At 41.6% G+C, this 16,731-nt stretch overlaps 1 protein-coding gene across 4 annotated transcripts in view; it reads left to right on the forward strand.

The window, feature by feature from the left end:
- crebbpa (CREB binding protein a) overlaps positions 1–16,731 on the forward strand; it is a 76,749-nt gene that overhangs the window by 16,029 nt on the left and 43,989 nt on the right. For all 4 annotated transcript variants that reach the window (XM_061721359.1, XM_061721367.1, XM_061721388.1 and 1 more), the window contains exon 2: positions 14,978–15,669. In XM_061721359.1, coding sequence (XP_061577343.1) covers positions 14,978–15,669 — 692 coding nt within the window. The remainder of the gene's footprint in view (positions 1–14,977; positions 15,670–16,731) is intronic.

A 16,731-nucleotide genomic window follows, 5' to 3' on the forward strand; every position in this document is an offset into this window, starting at 1 on the left:
TGGTTGGTCACGCTAAGGGCATATCCGTGGAACTCATCAAGTGAGAAGTTGCCCTGAGCCTTGCTGTCTATATTATCCACATCATGGGTGGTGAAGACATTGAGACGGCTGTTGGTTGGTAGTACCACTCCATCTAGGACATGGCGAGCACACACCGCTTGAGCAATACCTCGCTTAACTTGCATGACCCGTTTGTATGATACTGACATGCCTTGTGCATGTTCAATATCAATCTGTTTTTTGTTCCGTCCATGTCCATGCATCCTGAGTCCACGATACAGGGGGAAGGGGGTTTCTCGCTCCTTGTTGTGGAGTATTGTATCCGTCTTCACAGCATGGTGTGTACCCTTACTAGTATTGTAGATAAGCAGTTGTGAGATGTTGCATGCAATTCTCTCCCTTGCATTCAGATTGCTGTCTTCACGAATCTTCTCAAGAGCAGATGGGCCCTGGAGCACTACATTGAAGAAACTCCTCATCTCGTCACTAACTGGAGCTGTGAGGCAGTTAGCAGGAAAGGAGCCATCAAAAGGCTGTTGACTCTGTAGGCAAAAGTTGTGCATCATCATGGCAGCCCGCATGAAAATAAGAGCATCGTCTTGACCAATCTGTGCGCTATATGTCTTGGCCAGCTCATCAGCAACCTTAAACTTGTGAGATAGATAAATATCCTTCCAGCCTTTATTTTCCTTGGAAACCTCAACCCATTCAGGTAGAAACTTGAGAAGGTGATCCTTGAATCGAGTTGAGTGTGGCACTTTTTCATCTTGGCATTGATGACCTTGATCACTCATAAGCTTTCGATACATATTGCGTAGCTCTGATAGCTTGAATAAAGTGCTCTCTGAATGTTCGATCAGGGCTATTATCTGAGCGCAGATGATTGTATTGAAGGGCGAAGGTGCAGGACGCACCGAATCACGTTTCTCAGTAGCGATAGCAGCGTTTCTTAAACTTACATAACAGTTATGGTGAGTATGGAAATCAGCCGCATGTGCATCAGCAGCTGTGGCAACTAGTCTGCCAAGTAAAGCAAAGTTTTTGTTGGTCTTCGCCCAACTCTTTAGATTTTTATCTACATCATCAGATGTTGCCCTGTGGAGGTTAGCCGGATCCACGCCCTCACAGATGATACAATATTTGACATTGCCTTGATGCTGAAAATTCCCAGATGATCTGAGTTTTTTGGGACTAGGGCCAGTTTCTGCACTGGGGCCAGCTTCTTTGTCTTGCTTCTCTCTCGCCCTTTTAACCCGAGAACTACTACAATAAAGCCTGCACATTTTGTGATACACAGCCTTATGCAATGTAAGAGTTGCTGCAATGCCTGAACCATCATTCAACTGACTAATCGTGACGTTACAAGGAAGAGCATTGGCATTGATATCATTGAATTGTTTTAGATCCCTCTCAAGTGATACAAGTCCCTCTATCTTTGGAGTTATCAAGCCTTCTCCAGGTTTGACCATTTGACAAAGACAACAGAGTTCCCAGTTCATAATTTTGATAGAAGACATGCTTGACTTTTTGGTTCGTCGACACAAAGAACTTTCACTTGCCATCCCGTGTCATAGGTGACATAGCATGCATGGACATCACCTAAAAACAAGGACATAGGTTTGGTATCAATATTGGTTGGGACCAGGGAGCAGAGTGCACATGCAAAAATGATAGCACTATTCTGTAGTGCATTAGCCTGGAGGATTCAGTCTAATACGTGTTACATACATTCCTCACGTATAAGCCTGGCCCTGTATCTCCAGGACTTCATTTAATTAAATTTATATCATTATTCTAATTGAATGATGTCTTTATTTTGGCAAAATAATGAGGTTATATGTTTATATATATTTCACCTTACCATTTTAAGACCTTTCACTTGCCATCCCATCTCATAGGTGAAGTTTAGTCACAGGTTCCAACAAGATGGACATCACCTAAAAACAAGGACATAGGTTTGGTCTCAACATTGGTTGGGAAAGGGGCCCAGGGTGCAACCTAATTGGTTGCACATGCAACCATTTTTAGAATGGTGCAACTGAAATTTGAACAAGGTTGCACCGGTGCAACTTGGAAAATGCAAGGGGAAAAAATAAAAAGATATTTTTCATTTTTTCCTTCTTGCCTCAACTCGTAAAATAAAACTTAAAAAAAATGTATTACTTGTTTTCTTTCGTTTTTTAAAGCAATCCATCAATCTTTTATTTCAAGGTCGATCCCTGTGCAGATTGAACATCGACCACAATATTTTTTTTAGGGTTGGCTATAATATCATATTATGCAAAGAAAAAGATGGTGCTACTAAAATGTTTTGGTGCTACCAAATTAAAAGTTAGGTTGCACCAGTGCAACCTAAGAAAAAGTTAGTCTGGAGCCCTGGTTGGGACCAGGGAACAGAGTGCACATGCATCCATGATAATACTGTAGCAGTATTAGTAAATGTATATCAATCTATGTTCCATTTCTCACCTGGTTCTTGTCTCTCTATCCTGCTCTCTCCCCTTCTTTCTTGCTCCAGCCTCTCTATTTGTTCTGTCAATCAAACTGCAAACATACCAATACTTGAATTAAATTTAATTCAATTTATATCATTATTCTAATTAAATGTTGACTTTATTTGGGCAAAGCAATGACATCATAACATAATTTTCACCTCACCATTTTAAATTAAATCTGACTGTTTTCTTGAAGAAATTTGTAGAAAAGGGAGAGAAAATCTTATTGATCTGTGGAAAATAAAATCACACATTGGAACTTTAGAATTACATTAGTTAGCTTATTAGCTGGCAAGTGTGCAAGCAGATTAACCTTAACTCAGCAAGATACCCTACACCAACAATCACTGAGCTAGCTATCTTGTAATCTCTGAGCAATTGTTAGCTAATTGCAGTCTGATCTAATATAGCTAATGTTAGCTTAGCTAGCTTGTAAACAATCAACACATCAACTAAATGTTCTTTGACAGTATTCACACCATGGAACTATAACAATACACAAATGTCATTATGTTGTCTATCAGAAAAATGCATCCACTTTGCTATAATATTACAACTTACCTGTCTTTTGTATGTACCTGTATAGCCCAGCTCCCGGGTCTGGCAGTCAGAAGGCGCGCCGATTTTTCCCAGTGGCCAGCCGCGGTACTGCAACCAAAAATCCCATGTGGCCCAGAAAGCTTTTTTTCCATAGACCGCAATAGTAAAAGAGAAGCCTCTAAAACTGTTCACAGGACACCTCCAGCTGTAATCACCGGCTATTACTAATCTTTGTATTCTATATTTTTAAGTCATGGACTTTATATCTGTCAAAATATGTTTTATAACGGCCAGAAAAGTCAAAGAAAAGTCTCTTTCTGGGCGTGACGTCACGGCTGACGTCACAGCCGTGTCCGTGCATTCCACGGATGTTAATATTAATATATATTATATAATTATATTATATTAATACATTAATAATATATGTAATACTATACATGTAATAATATACATTAATTAATATATTATATTAATACATATTATATTAATATTCGCGTCATTGCCCCGGGGCATGATGGGAGGCCCCAGAGCATCATGGGAGGTGACTCAACTGCGCATGCTCTATGGGCCGCATAACACGGAAGTAAACCAGGAAGTCAGAGATTTTTTCAGCGTATGCGCTGGCTGAGCAGAATGCATTGAAATGAATGGGCGGCCATTTTGGACGTCCCATCCAGTTTTATAATAGATCCATGGTATAGCCTCATTAGGGTACCTTCATCTTGGTTAACTGGCAGGCTGATTGCAAACACATCAGATGTGTTTGTTGTTACTGCTTGACTCCTGACTTGTCTCTGACAAGTTTGAAAATAGGTTAAATGGCAAATATTATTTAAATAATGATAAGATTTTTTTAATGACCCCAAAATGACCTTTATGTTAACTTGGGTAAACTTGAGGGGTAAACTTGACCTAATATCATTGAGATGACATAATCTGATTGTTTTGACTTTTGAGTATAGCTTATAATGAGAAGAAAAAAAAAACTTTTGGGGGTAGAAGCTGGCATGGCGACCCAAAAATACTGGATTTTACCCCGATATTACCTTTATATACTAACTTTGATGAGTAACCTTGACCTTGAGCGATAATCTTGACCTCAAATCATTGAAATAACACCAGAATCAGATTCTACGATCCAGAAAACCCATAAAAAGTGGTATCATTTATGATTCTAGGCCTTTCCGTTTTTTGGAGGTGGCAGCCATATTGGATTGCGAAATATGGCAGCACCGTGGGGCGCCAATCTTGGCACCCATCTTAAAATGATTAAGTATGGTATGGACAACATCTATGCCAAATTTGGCGAATTTGCGAGAATCTGAACCAAATGGTCCTTATTTTGCCCCGGGGCCCCCGACTACCATGTACCAACAACATGTTGCTCTTGTTTTCACTTGTTTATCAAGTGGTTTTCACAGCTTCAGAGGAGGCCAAAAATGTTCAAGACAGTTATATCAGGCTTATAGCCAGACAGTTCCCCTAGAGCTTAGTACAGAAAATTTCTGAATGAATCAGTGTGTCAGTACAACAATTCTCTCAGGGAGTGTGTGTATGCGAGTGCGCGCGTGTGGGGCTAGGGCAAGTTCAGTGCAGGCCGTTTTGGAACACTGGTTTTCTTTTCCTTACTCACAGTCGCCGCAGAGCTACGTCATTATAGCACATCTAATGTTGAAACTTCCTTTATCATATTTTGAATTTCTTTAGAAGACCTTTGTTCACATAGTGTGTTCTCCCTTTTATAAAGGGTAGTTGTTTTGTTTTTCTTTTGAGCACGCATTGCTGGGCAATGGGTATCTATGAACACTGCAAAAAACAAAATGTATACCTTCTGTTACAAATGGGATCCATAAAGCCCAGCAAAAGATATTCAAACTTTAAAATTTGTGTAATCATGGAACTGCAAACCCTGCGCTGAGATGTAGTTTACAACTGCTATTGTGAATGCAGCTCTAGGAAATGCAACCGATAACGTTCATAAACGCTAAGTAACCAGGTACTGACTGGGATTTATGAATGAAGCTACAACCAGGAGTTATTACTAGAAAAACGTGTTTTTTTTTTTGTAGTATTCAATTCGAGTATTAATTATGACACATGGATGCATCAGTGTGATTTTGAAATATCTGTTTTATATTTTGTAACTAATGGCAAGCTTAGGAACAAAAATTGTTTTTTGGCATATACCGTATTTTCACGACCATTCGGCACACCGTGTGGAAAGGCGCACCCTCAGTTTTGTGTGTAATTTTTGGATTTAAAACACACATATGGCGCGCCGACTGAAAAGGCGCCGTCTACAGACACGGAGCGTGCACACAACGCGCCGCAAAACACACCCGCGCGCTGCAGAACACACACACAAGCACACAAGAGTGCTTATTTAAAAATAGAGCAGGAGCAAAACTTAGTTTGATTGTATTTTATTTCCGTTTTTACATTAATCAAACCCTTCAAAGTCCTCATCCTCTGTTTCTGCATTAAAGAGCTCTGCTGAATCAGCTGTGCCAGTCGGAATTTCCTCGCTGTCAGTCACTTTCCGTGCCGTGCGGCGCCTCGGAAATGATGCCGGCTTTTGCAAAAGCCCGAACAACAGTCCCAGCAGACAAGTTAGCCCACGCATGATGTGTGAAAAAAACCACCGGGTCGCTGCACATAGACCTGCCTCAGCCACTCGATCATCTCTTCATCCATCCAGTCCTTTTCATTCGCCTTTATAATGACTCCGGCTGGGAAAGTCTCTAGGCAAAGTTTTTCTTTTAAAAATCACCATAGGCGGCCGTTTCTGTCCATCAGCGTGGCAGCCAAGCACAACAGTAAATAAACTTTTCATACCCCGTTGTGCGGATCGCTACCGTACTGGTCCCCGTCCTCCCCACCGCGCTGGACAGTCCCCGTCCTCTCCACCGCGTTATTCACCGGGATGTCGAACATGTTGGTGATGTGGCTGGGCTGGATGTGTTTGTCGGTGATGTGTCGGCTGCAGACTGAGCGGAAGCTCTCCATCTTTTCCATATAATCCGCCAGGCGCTGCTGCTGCGCTGGCACCGTGAAACGAAAGCGAAAGCATCAAGACGGACCTCCATGAAATTGTTCAATTTTTATTTCTTCCACCAGCGCTAAAAAAAAAAAGAATTTTATGTGCGCCTAATGGTCGCGAAAATACGGTATCCAGCTTTTCATTATGTGACAGAGTGATGGAAGAGAGTAAACCTGAACAATTAGTTGTTCTGATACAGATAGCAATATTGGAAATACTTGCAGATAATGGGGTCATCAATATCAGTGATTATTGATAAGAGATTTATGTTTGTGCACCATGAGCTGCTGCTGCGCCCCGGACCGGTGGCTCTTATCATCGCCGAAAACATCAGATCAAATTTCTTAACAGGCGTTATTTGGATAAACTGAGCCCAGGTTGGGGATCTTAACGGTTACTTTTACGCCTGGAAAAAATATTAAAACTTATAAAGTGGCATATTAACAGTGCTACAGCTGAAATTAAAACAGCTTTTGGCTCTCAGCTTCCTGATTTTAGGGGTGGTGCTGAAAGTAGGGGTAGGGGGAGTATTGGGACAGGGCCCTGGGAAGATTTCAAGTGCCCTAAAATCTGTGGCTTCTTTTTTAGGGATAGTGGTAGTGAGGGAGGGCTAGTGGTAGAAAGTAGGGGGTGTATTGGGATTGGCCCTTAGTAATCGGGTTGCAGCACCCATTCGCAGTCGGGTTGTTAACACCATGTATACGAGGGATCGGATATTGCAGTCTGCGCATGCTCGAGAATTTCCTCTCGGGGGGATTCACCCGGAAGTGAAAGGAGGACGGAGGGCGGAGGCTCCGGACACCGCTAGTTGTCATTGTGTTTGGCGGGGTATAAGATGACCTACAATCTAAAATATGAATATTTTAAATTAAACAGAGGTGCACACAAGCCGGTACTCAAGGGCCAGTCTACCACATGTTTTTAGATGTTTCCCTGCTTCAACACACCTGATTCGGATCACTGGTGGTCAAGGTCTTCACGGCTGGTGGTGACACAGTCATGTCTATCAGAGGTTGTATTGAAGCAGGGAAACATCTAAAACATGCAGTAGACTGTCCCTCGAGTACCTGTTTGTACTCTTAAGTAAGATTTGGCAACCCTACACATATTTTTCCCATATGTACATTTTTCAACTATTGAGCTCTTCCATTCAGGCCCTCACTCCTTTCACTTTTACACACCCATGTTTCACTAGCCATTTCCCCTGGTGGCAGTATTTTCTATTAGGGCTGGGTATTAAGAAGAACCTCACGATTCAATTTTGATTCTTTATGTTTCGATTCGATTTCGATTTAAATGCTTCAATATCGATTCAGTAAGATGTAGAAATACACATACCTGTTGGCAATTTTTCTATTATTTTTATTTTCATGCCTATAACACGTGGCATGTTACTTCACATAGAAATTAACTGAGCAATTAAACTTAGCAGCATCATAATGCCTCACTTGTGCATTTGTACTGTAGTACAAAAGTTAAAAAAACAACAGTTCTGTGTCAACATGATCCGCAGGTTTGTCGTGTTGCTGTTCGGTGCATTTTAACTTTTGTACTACAATACTGACCCGGTGCAGGGCCTCCACCACCTTCTCTCCTATTGGACACAACTTTGTCTCTTCTCCCTTCTCTCCTATTGGACGCACCGAGATGTCCTCACAGCGCGGCACGGTGAAATAAAAAAATGTTCAATTCGGGCGCAGGCAGGTGCGGCTCAAACGCCGCGGCAGGCACCCTCTCGCGCACCGCCGAGGTCGGCGGCAGAGCAGTCCGCTCTTGTGCTGTGGTAGCACATACATGAATGGGATTGCCGGCGACGGTTGCCGCTTTGCGCCCTCTATGTGAAAGGGGCTTTACACACCATTCTACTTTTGTCCGTTTCTCGTGTTCCTTCTTTAAAGGGGAATTCAAAATGAGTCCAAACGTCTGATCTGAAAGATTTTCCGCTTGACATAGTCGCCATTTTATTGTTGTTTGGTCGCGTGCAGCCACCGTCCACAAAACGTGAATCATAAGAAAATGTTGAGCACAGTGCCCCCACTGGCCAGGAAGTCAATCGATTCAGAGGCTTTGCTTAATCGATATTGAATTAGGGCGGGGATAATTGCGATGCATCGATTTTTCGATATTTTTATCCACCCCTATTTTCTATTCAGCTTAACGTCTTTATGTCTTTTCACTTGAATTTACAAAAAAATTAATTTAGTCATTTCTTGAGTCACTACAAGACATCACAAGATTTTGATACCCAGCCTAAATGCTGCTTTTTTCCCTCCTCTAGTCAGCCAGCTCAAAGAAAAGGCCACACTGTGGATGTGTCCCCATTCAGAAATTAATGCAGGGCTCTGAGAGCATCCATGTGGCTGCTGGTTAAACAGGATGGGCTAAGAAAACTGAGGGCATGAAAGATGGATGGTCTCTTGAGCCTAAAACAAGCTTCCTCCACATGGAGCACCTGCATGCTCGATGCTGAGAGACAGACGTTGAGCTAGCGCAGCAGATTTGTGCAGCAAGGCTGTGTTTACTCGGGGTTGTGTGTGGGCCAAGTGCCCTCATTAAAGGCAAAGCACTGACCGAATCTCAATGAAGACAACCAGAAGCAGCAGTAAAATGTGCCTCTCCAATACCAGGGAATGGTTCATTGTACAATGCTAGCCATGAAACCGTTAAAACTTCAATTTCTTTTAAGCCACTGCTACAAAAATAAGATGTAATGTCTAAAAGTGCAAATATTGAAATTGGACTGTGAAAGGGATAATAAAAATATTAGTAAGTAACCAGAGAACTGCAAAATATCACGTGAGGATGAGGGGAGTAGCCACCTGGGCCTTTCCGGTGTCACCTTAGAAATTGAAGAAAGGTTTAAGAGTTTACCAATCAACAAAGCGAATCATTTTGGCTGAAAGATTGATCAATTGACATTTTGTTCTTGTTTTCCGTTAGGGTTCATCTATGGTAATTCATGCAACATTTACTAGCAGCTTTTTGGACAAATGACATGACTCAAAACCTTTTTTCACTTTCCTGCACTTTTGAGTTGTAGCATTGTTTGTTTCTTGTATTGGTTTCAAACATTTGATGCAAAAGGTTGTTTTACCTACATAATTCACGTTTCATTGAGTATATATGTATGTGTTTTTTTATATAGGTGGCAAGGGCAGAAAATGATTTGGCTTGGGAGGTGCACATGCACTTGGAATGAGTATCAGTCCGTACTAACGTAGGAATTAAACAGTTGGCAAAAATGCAAATTAGAACAGATCTCTTTAGTTTGCAATGGGCCACTGCATTTAGAGGGGCATAATCCAAATAGATGTTCAAATTCAAAAAATATGTTTTTAAACCCTCGAATGTGAATTAAATTTGTGCAGTAGTTTCCCACCAGTTTTGATTTAAGTCTCTTCAGAGATTCATTGTAGAGGTTTATTGCTGTGGGCAGAAAGGATCTCCTGTAGCGGTCTGTGTTGCATCGACTTGAAAAGGCCTCCAACTGTTGCTGAATCACTTTGTTGTGAGGAGGATACTAAGGGTTTTGCATGATCGTATTCATTTTTAAAAGTATCTCCCGTTGCACAATCAGCCTAAGAAGCTCCAAAACAGTCTCCCGAACAGAGCCCGCGTTCAGTTTGTTTAAATCGCTGGCTCTGATGCTGCTGCCCCAACAGATGACTGAAGATGTTATTGCACTTCCCATGGCAGACTTATAGAAGATATACAAGATCCTGCTGTAAATGCTAAATGACTGAAGCTTCCAATGCTAGTCTGCATTGTCTTTTCTTAGAAACACCATCAGTTTTGTATCTCCCGTCTAGTCTGTTGTCCAGGTCAACACCAAAGTATTTATACTCCTCACCTTCATGATGGAAAAACTATCTGACTTGATCCTAGCAAGCTCTCATAAAATCCACAATCACCTCCTTTTGTCTTCTTCACATTCAAGATGAGATGATTGTTCTACACACATATTATACAGAGGTATTAATTGGTTTTTCCACAACACATGCCATGCCACAAAATGGTGTATCAGTTCCTTGTATCAGTCTCTTGTCTATCAATGATAGACCCCACAACTGTGGTCAACTGAGTATTTCTGCACATGACAGGACTCCAACTTGTGCATGGAGGGAAATGGTGAGAATACGACCGTTGGTCAGATACACAACCATTCGGCCCCCTTATGTGATAGGAGACAACAATGGAGCAGCAGCAAGATCCATGACTGAGGTGGAACATGAGACAGCTGAGGCATGACAGGGAATCTGTGGGTCTATGGGGGATGGGTGGTCTGTTTGGCTGGCGGGGAAGATGTTGGGATTGTTTGTGAACTGAAACTGTTGAAGAACGTGTTCAGTTCATTGGTTCTGTCCAGATTTCCAACTATCTGTTGCTCCTGCTTGAAGCCTGTTATCTTTATCCCTGACCACACATCTTTTATGTTGTTCTGCTGGAGCTTGTTTTCCAGCTTCTTCCTGTACACCTGATGGCTCTTTTTTCCCTTGTTGAGCTCTCAGGTCACTTGTAATCCAATGTTTGTTATTGGGGAAGCTCCTCACTGTTCTGTGACATTGTCCACACAGAAGATAATGTCAACGTTCAGTCATGGCATAGAAGTCATCACCATGTGGCTCAGGGTACATCCCAGTCGTGATTTGCGGACGTAGTAGGGACCACCATGAGAAGTAAAAGGGGGAAGGTGGGCGCGGGGGAGCTGCGCCGCAGAGGCGGGCCGGAAGGCCGGAGGAACCACCCAACCGAGCGTCGGCGGGCTCCGTCGTTTACTGTTGAAGGATTGTAGATGTGTGGGCTGACGTGTCTGCTGGGTTGGACTGTTGTTCGAGCTTTTGCAAAAGCCGGCATCATTTCCGAGGGGCCGCACGGCACGGAAAATGACTCGGCTGCAGCACAGCCAGAGAGCTAAGGGCTCGTGCCCGTTGCAGCGCTGATCAGTTCTCCCGGTCTAAGCACGATCAGGCTCTGATGAATGCAGAAACGGAGAATGAAGATTTCGATGGGTTTGATTAATAATGTTTTTTTTTCGCTCTATTTGTGTGTGTTGTGCGCCCGCGTGTGTTGTGAGGCGGCGCTCCGTGTGTAGACGCCGCCTTTTCGGTCGGTGTATGCGTTTTAAATACACCGCGCGCCGAATGGTCGTGAAAATACAGTAGTAACTAAGTTTTCATCTTGAAACTGTTTCAAAAACAAGCCCAGCGCGGAATATAAGCGTAATCACGACAGACTGGCAAGGGAACAAGCATGCGCGGAAAGACCGGAATTAATTTAAAGCGGAATGAGTGTATACATGATCGCGGAATTATTCTATTGGGATCAGAAAAACAGAAAAACCAGCCACTTACTTGGGAATTAAGTCTAATTCTGAATGGCCATTTTCATTCGGAATTAGGTATTTACATGGTAATTTTTACTCATTTTAAATCGGATTTAATTTTAATTCTGAATGAAAGAGGAATTAAGCTTCCCATGTAAACGCACTCAAAAACACTGGTGAACGCTATTGCTAAATAATATAGAATGGATGGAAATTCAAAGCCAGCAGTTCAAAATCCGGCCTCCAGAAACAATGTTTTTAAGTAGCATGTCCTGGATTACACCATCTCCTGTGGAGAAGCACTTCAGGTCCACCACCCTTGGTTTTTCCTCTTCTCTTTAAATCTCTGTTTGCATATATCATCTGCAGAGACACCCTGATGTCGGGGCTATGCCCCTGCAACCACATAAAATGCAACACATGATACTGCAAGGCAGAAACTCCAGATTATTCCTTTTAATTTTGTTCACCTCTTATATGCAGTCTCAGTCTGGGTGTAATTTGGCTTCGTTATCTCGATCAGCTGCTCCCACCTGAACAATAACTTGTCCATTAATGTAGTTACACATCATAACAGGAGGTAAAAAAAAAGACTTTGGAACTCGTAATGTGGGTTGCAACTGACAACACACCTTTTTAAAGGAATGAAGAATGTTAAAGAACATCACTGATGTCGATGATTAATCGCCATCACCCAACAACTGTACAGCAACTAGACCTGCTAAATTACACATAAAAGAAGACTTGGAGCCATTGGAAATGGCCACTGGAGTGATACAAGGCTGTTTGCGGTCCCCAACCATCTTCTTACTTGTAGTGGACTGGATCACGAAGAAAGATTTTTTTACCTAGTAGACCTCCCTCCCAGATATTACATTTACCTTACTGGCTTCATCAGCACAAAGCTCTCTTTGTTTTGTGAAGTAGTTCATCTCATATATCCTAGTTTGAGGCCTGTCTTCAATTGCTTGCTGACTATATTGGATTAGCTTAATGAGTGATGCTCTGCGATTTGGAAAAGCGAGTGTTTTGTGCTCTTGTGAAATCCCCATTTAGAATACAAGCAAGATTTCAGCTTTGTCACTGGCTGAGCTGCACTGCAGCGTAAAGGCCAGCATATTGTTTATGTTGCAGTTGTGGTTGTGATTGCTTGAGTTGCTGTGTAGGAAATGAGAATCATCAACAGAAAGCCAGCAATCTTCTTAAATGTGTTTATCTTCTGTATTCAATCAAAACATTTTGAGTAGCCCTTGGTGTGTAATTTAGACTTCACATATCGGATACCTGAAGCAACAGAAGTAACTTTACAGCAGCAGGTCAATGCTTCAGACTGTTCATAGAGCAAATACTGATCGTGGTTTATTCCTTGCATTCAGATCATGTAGAGACATTGTGCATTTCAAGTAGGTCTAAATCATTTTCCAAAGGATTACATCACCATTTTGCTTAATGTCATAAACAAGAGTTTTAAGTGTAATTGTACTTTTTGAAGTTACTTTACTTTTTACATTAAGAGCAGGTGTGTGCGTGTGCTTGTATGTAAACACTGCACTGCTACACCATGTATGTTATGCTTTCTGCACAGCCTCTGAAGAGAGAAATTGTCAAGTATAAAAGCAGAATTGATGATGTTGGAGCTACAGTTTACCTAGCCCTAGCCTGGTGTGAGTTTTGATGCTAATTTCTGCATCAGTATTGCTCTTATGTATCCAAAAGTTGTTTGCCCGTTCTACATAAAAGCAATATTTTATATCAACTAGTTAAAAAACAGAGGATTTGAGAGATGAGAGTAAAAACTACAGTCAGCCTTCATAGTAGTCTGCTGTCAGATTCATAATATGATTGATACGTATTGCATATTGTCTTGCAGTGTTTCCCCTACCATTGTATAGGCCGAGACCCCCCCTCCAGGCCTAAAAAAAAAAAAAATCAATGGTCATTTACATTTAGGAGCGCCTCTGCAGCGCTGTTCTGCAACGTGAGTCAACCTGCTTCGTTGCCTAGTAACGATGCGAGTACCGCTGCTGAGAGCGCGGGCATATTATTATACATTATGGGATGTATAGAGTTTGTAGCTAGCCAACTATGGCGCCGGCCAAAAAAAGAAAAAATATCGCGGGCGATATAAAGAAATCTTTCTGCCCGGTATGTGTGTTGACGCTGCAGGGAAGCATGAAGGAAAAAACAGCCCGACGACACCATGCGTCCGCGGGGTCCTAGCGCCAGGCACACGTGTGAGCGTCAAGTCTGCTTTATGGTTCTGCGTTACACCAACGCAGAACCTACGGCGTAGGGTACGCGGCGACACGCATCGTACGTTGCGCGTCGCCGCGTACCCTACGCCGTAAGTTCTGCTTGTTGTTTAGCTTACATTTTTGTTCTGATTGAGCTTCTTTTTTTGGTAAGCAATAATGATGAAAATAACACAGACAATAGATTGTCTTTCCACTAGAACCACTAAAGGTTAATTTTTTCCCCAGTCAAATGCATGTAACTCTGTTATAACAGAACGGGGAAAAATAATAATCTTCTAAAATGTTTAAATTATTTATAACTGATATAATCTCAATTGTGAATAGGGATGTTTTGTGGCCTATGCCGTCAGCACAAGCAGCCCGTTAAAAGAGGACCATCCCACAGGTTTTTCATAGAGATCCCTCTTGTGCTCAGTGCTCATATGGGGTCAGACCACCACACTGCAGCATTTCAGGCCCATGCAACTTTGGTTAAAGGTTAGATTAAGCCTACCGATTTCATTGAAGTGATATAATTCAGCAATATAGGCCTACAATGATTTTTAATGTAAAACTTTGTTATATTGCTGCATATCACATGTCCAATATGCCGTCCCACGCGCCTCGTCTGTTTAGGGTTTTTTCGGTGGGTACCACCGGGCCTGAAACACTGTCTTGTATATACATTTCTTGTATTTCTCACGGTTTTTGTATTGTATATTCATTTCTATATAAGCCACATTCATGCTTTTGCCGGGCTTTCATTATTGGCTTTCTGTGCCCAGGTGTAGATAGATGCTGATTTATTTAACATGACAAAGACTGGACAAATTAATTAGTCAACCTTAGACTTAAGATTGTCTTTTTATTTTTGTAATTGCAATTGTAATTTTTTTTTTTAAATATATATATATATATATATATATCTATATATATATATATATATATATATATATATATATATAAACCAGCCAGCATCACAGAGCTCTGTCTTGTACTACAGGAACAGTGCAATGGTGCAGCAACCTTTTGGATGCTTATTATGTGCCACAATAAGTACTAAATTATTTTTTTTTTAATGGCAACGTTTAAAGAATAATATAACATTTATTTTGATTTCTAACACTTGGTGTCAGAGTGAACTGAATTGCTGCATAAGATGCTTGTGGCATGTTGAGATGTTTTGTAAACAATTTGATGGGCCATAGGCAATTGAAAGTTCCATACTTGTGTGTGTGTGTGTGTGTGTCTATATTAAATAAAACACATTTTTGAGCAATGCCATTTCTGGTTCTCTAAAATCTAACGAGAGGTTGTTTTTTTTTTTTGTCTTTCCATCTGATAGATCTGGGGTCTCTGTCCTGGGATGAATTGGATCTTCCAGATGAGTTAATCCCTAATGGAGGTGATTTGAGCCTTATGGGTGCGATGCCTTCAAATGGTGGAGCACCTGGAGCTGGTGGACCAGGTGCTACCCCAGCTGGTCTTGGTGGCGGTGGGGCTTCTATTGTCCCAGATGCAGCAGCCAAGCATAAACAGCTGTCAGAGCTTCTTCGCGGTGGTAGTACCTCCAGTATCACAGGCACGGGGCTCAACTCGGCAAGCCCTCAATCTGGCACTATTGGGTCACAGCTGGGAACACCTCTAGGCAAGAGCCCCCTTGGTCAGGGCTCTCCTAACAACCACCCATCCCCGCAGGCCCAAAAAGCAGGAACACCAACTGGAGTTGCAGGACAGAACAATAATACTGCAGCTATGGGATTCAACCAAGCTATGATTAACAATAGCCAGGGCCATTCTGGGCTCCTGACTCAGGGGGGCCAGCCTCAGCCTGGGCAGGTGATGAATGGTGGTCTCGTATCCGGAGCTGGGAGAGGACGGGGAGCAATGCAGTACCAAGGACAGGCAATACAGGGAACTCCACCCGGACAAGGAGGAACTGGAAGTGCGTTAGCAGATACACTTACCCAGGGAGGGCAACAGATGGGAACCCATACCACCCTTGGTGCAGCCCAGCCAGCAAGCAGTATGAACAAGGTGAGTCTTGATCCCAGCTTTTCACATTTTCACTGTTTGCATGTAAGGGTGCAACGATTAATCAGCATTGTCGAAAAAAATCAATGATAAAAACAGTCGCCAACAAATGTAATTGTCAACTATTGTCTGCAAAAAAAAAAAGAACTGAGTCAGCTATCTTCTTCCGTCCTATCTCTGAGAATTGCACACACACGATACAGTACAGCGCCAGGTAAACAATATGGTGACAGCCGATGCAACACCAACGCGACTGGCAAAGTTCATTAAAAGATGTAATTTTGGATGAAGTGTCCATCTTTCATGTTTTCAATGTATAATTAGCACATTTTCAAACAACCTTGTGCAAAATTTAAAAACTGAGACAAAAAGGAGCCATTTAATAACCATGAGATTCATATTCCAATTCGTCGATAATTGTTTCATTTGCCGATGACTGATTGACAGAAAATGTGAACATTTTGAGTTTACAAGATATTAAGGCAAACATGGAATATGTCTGTAGTTAATATTTGTCATTTATAGAACATGTACATCGGATTGTAGATGGAAGTACATTTAATAATAAACAAAAATGAATGTAATTGACTTGAAAGCCTGCTAACTGTTGGATGATGAACTTAATCAGTTTGTGGAGGTGCTGTTGAATCTTGACATTGGCTCTTATTTTTCTTACGGTAGTAAATGAAAAAATTGTCTTTTGAAAATAAAAATAAAAAATCAATGAAATGGGGCAAAAAGTGACAAAATAAAAAGAGGAAGAATGCAAAACAAATGACTAAATTTAACATAACATATAAAATAAAGATTGCACAAAATTGTTAGCAACATTGACAGGTTTCAGGCAAACTGTTTAAAATCTATACATTTTTTGGTAATTATTTTGCATAGAACCATGTAAACCATGGACTTTTGAAGTTCTCTGGAACAAGTAGAGTTTTCTCGATCTTTGATCTTTAACTATTCAGTGTGACTCTCTCAAATTTTAATTTTATTTATGTAGCATCTATTACAATACAAATTGTCTCCAGGCGCTTTCCAGAGACCCAAAACACGACCCCCAAG

The sequence above is a fragment of the Cololabis saira genome, chromosome 1 (genome assembly GCF_033807715.1).
Source record: "Cololabis saira isolate AMF1-May2022 chromosome 1, fColSai1.1, whole genome shotgun sequence".
In the NCBI taxonomy this organism is placed as follows: domain Eukaryota; kingdom Metazoa; phylum Chordata; class Actinopteri; order Beloniformes; family Belonidae; genus Cololabis; species Cololabis saira.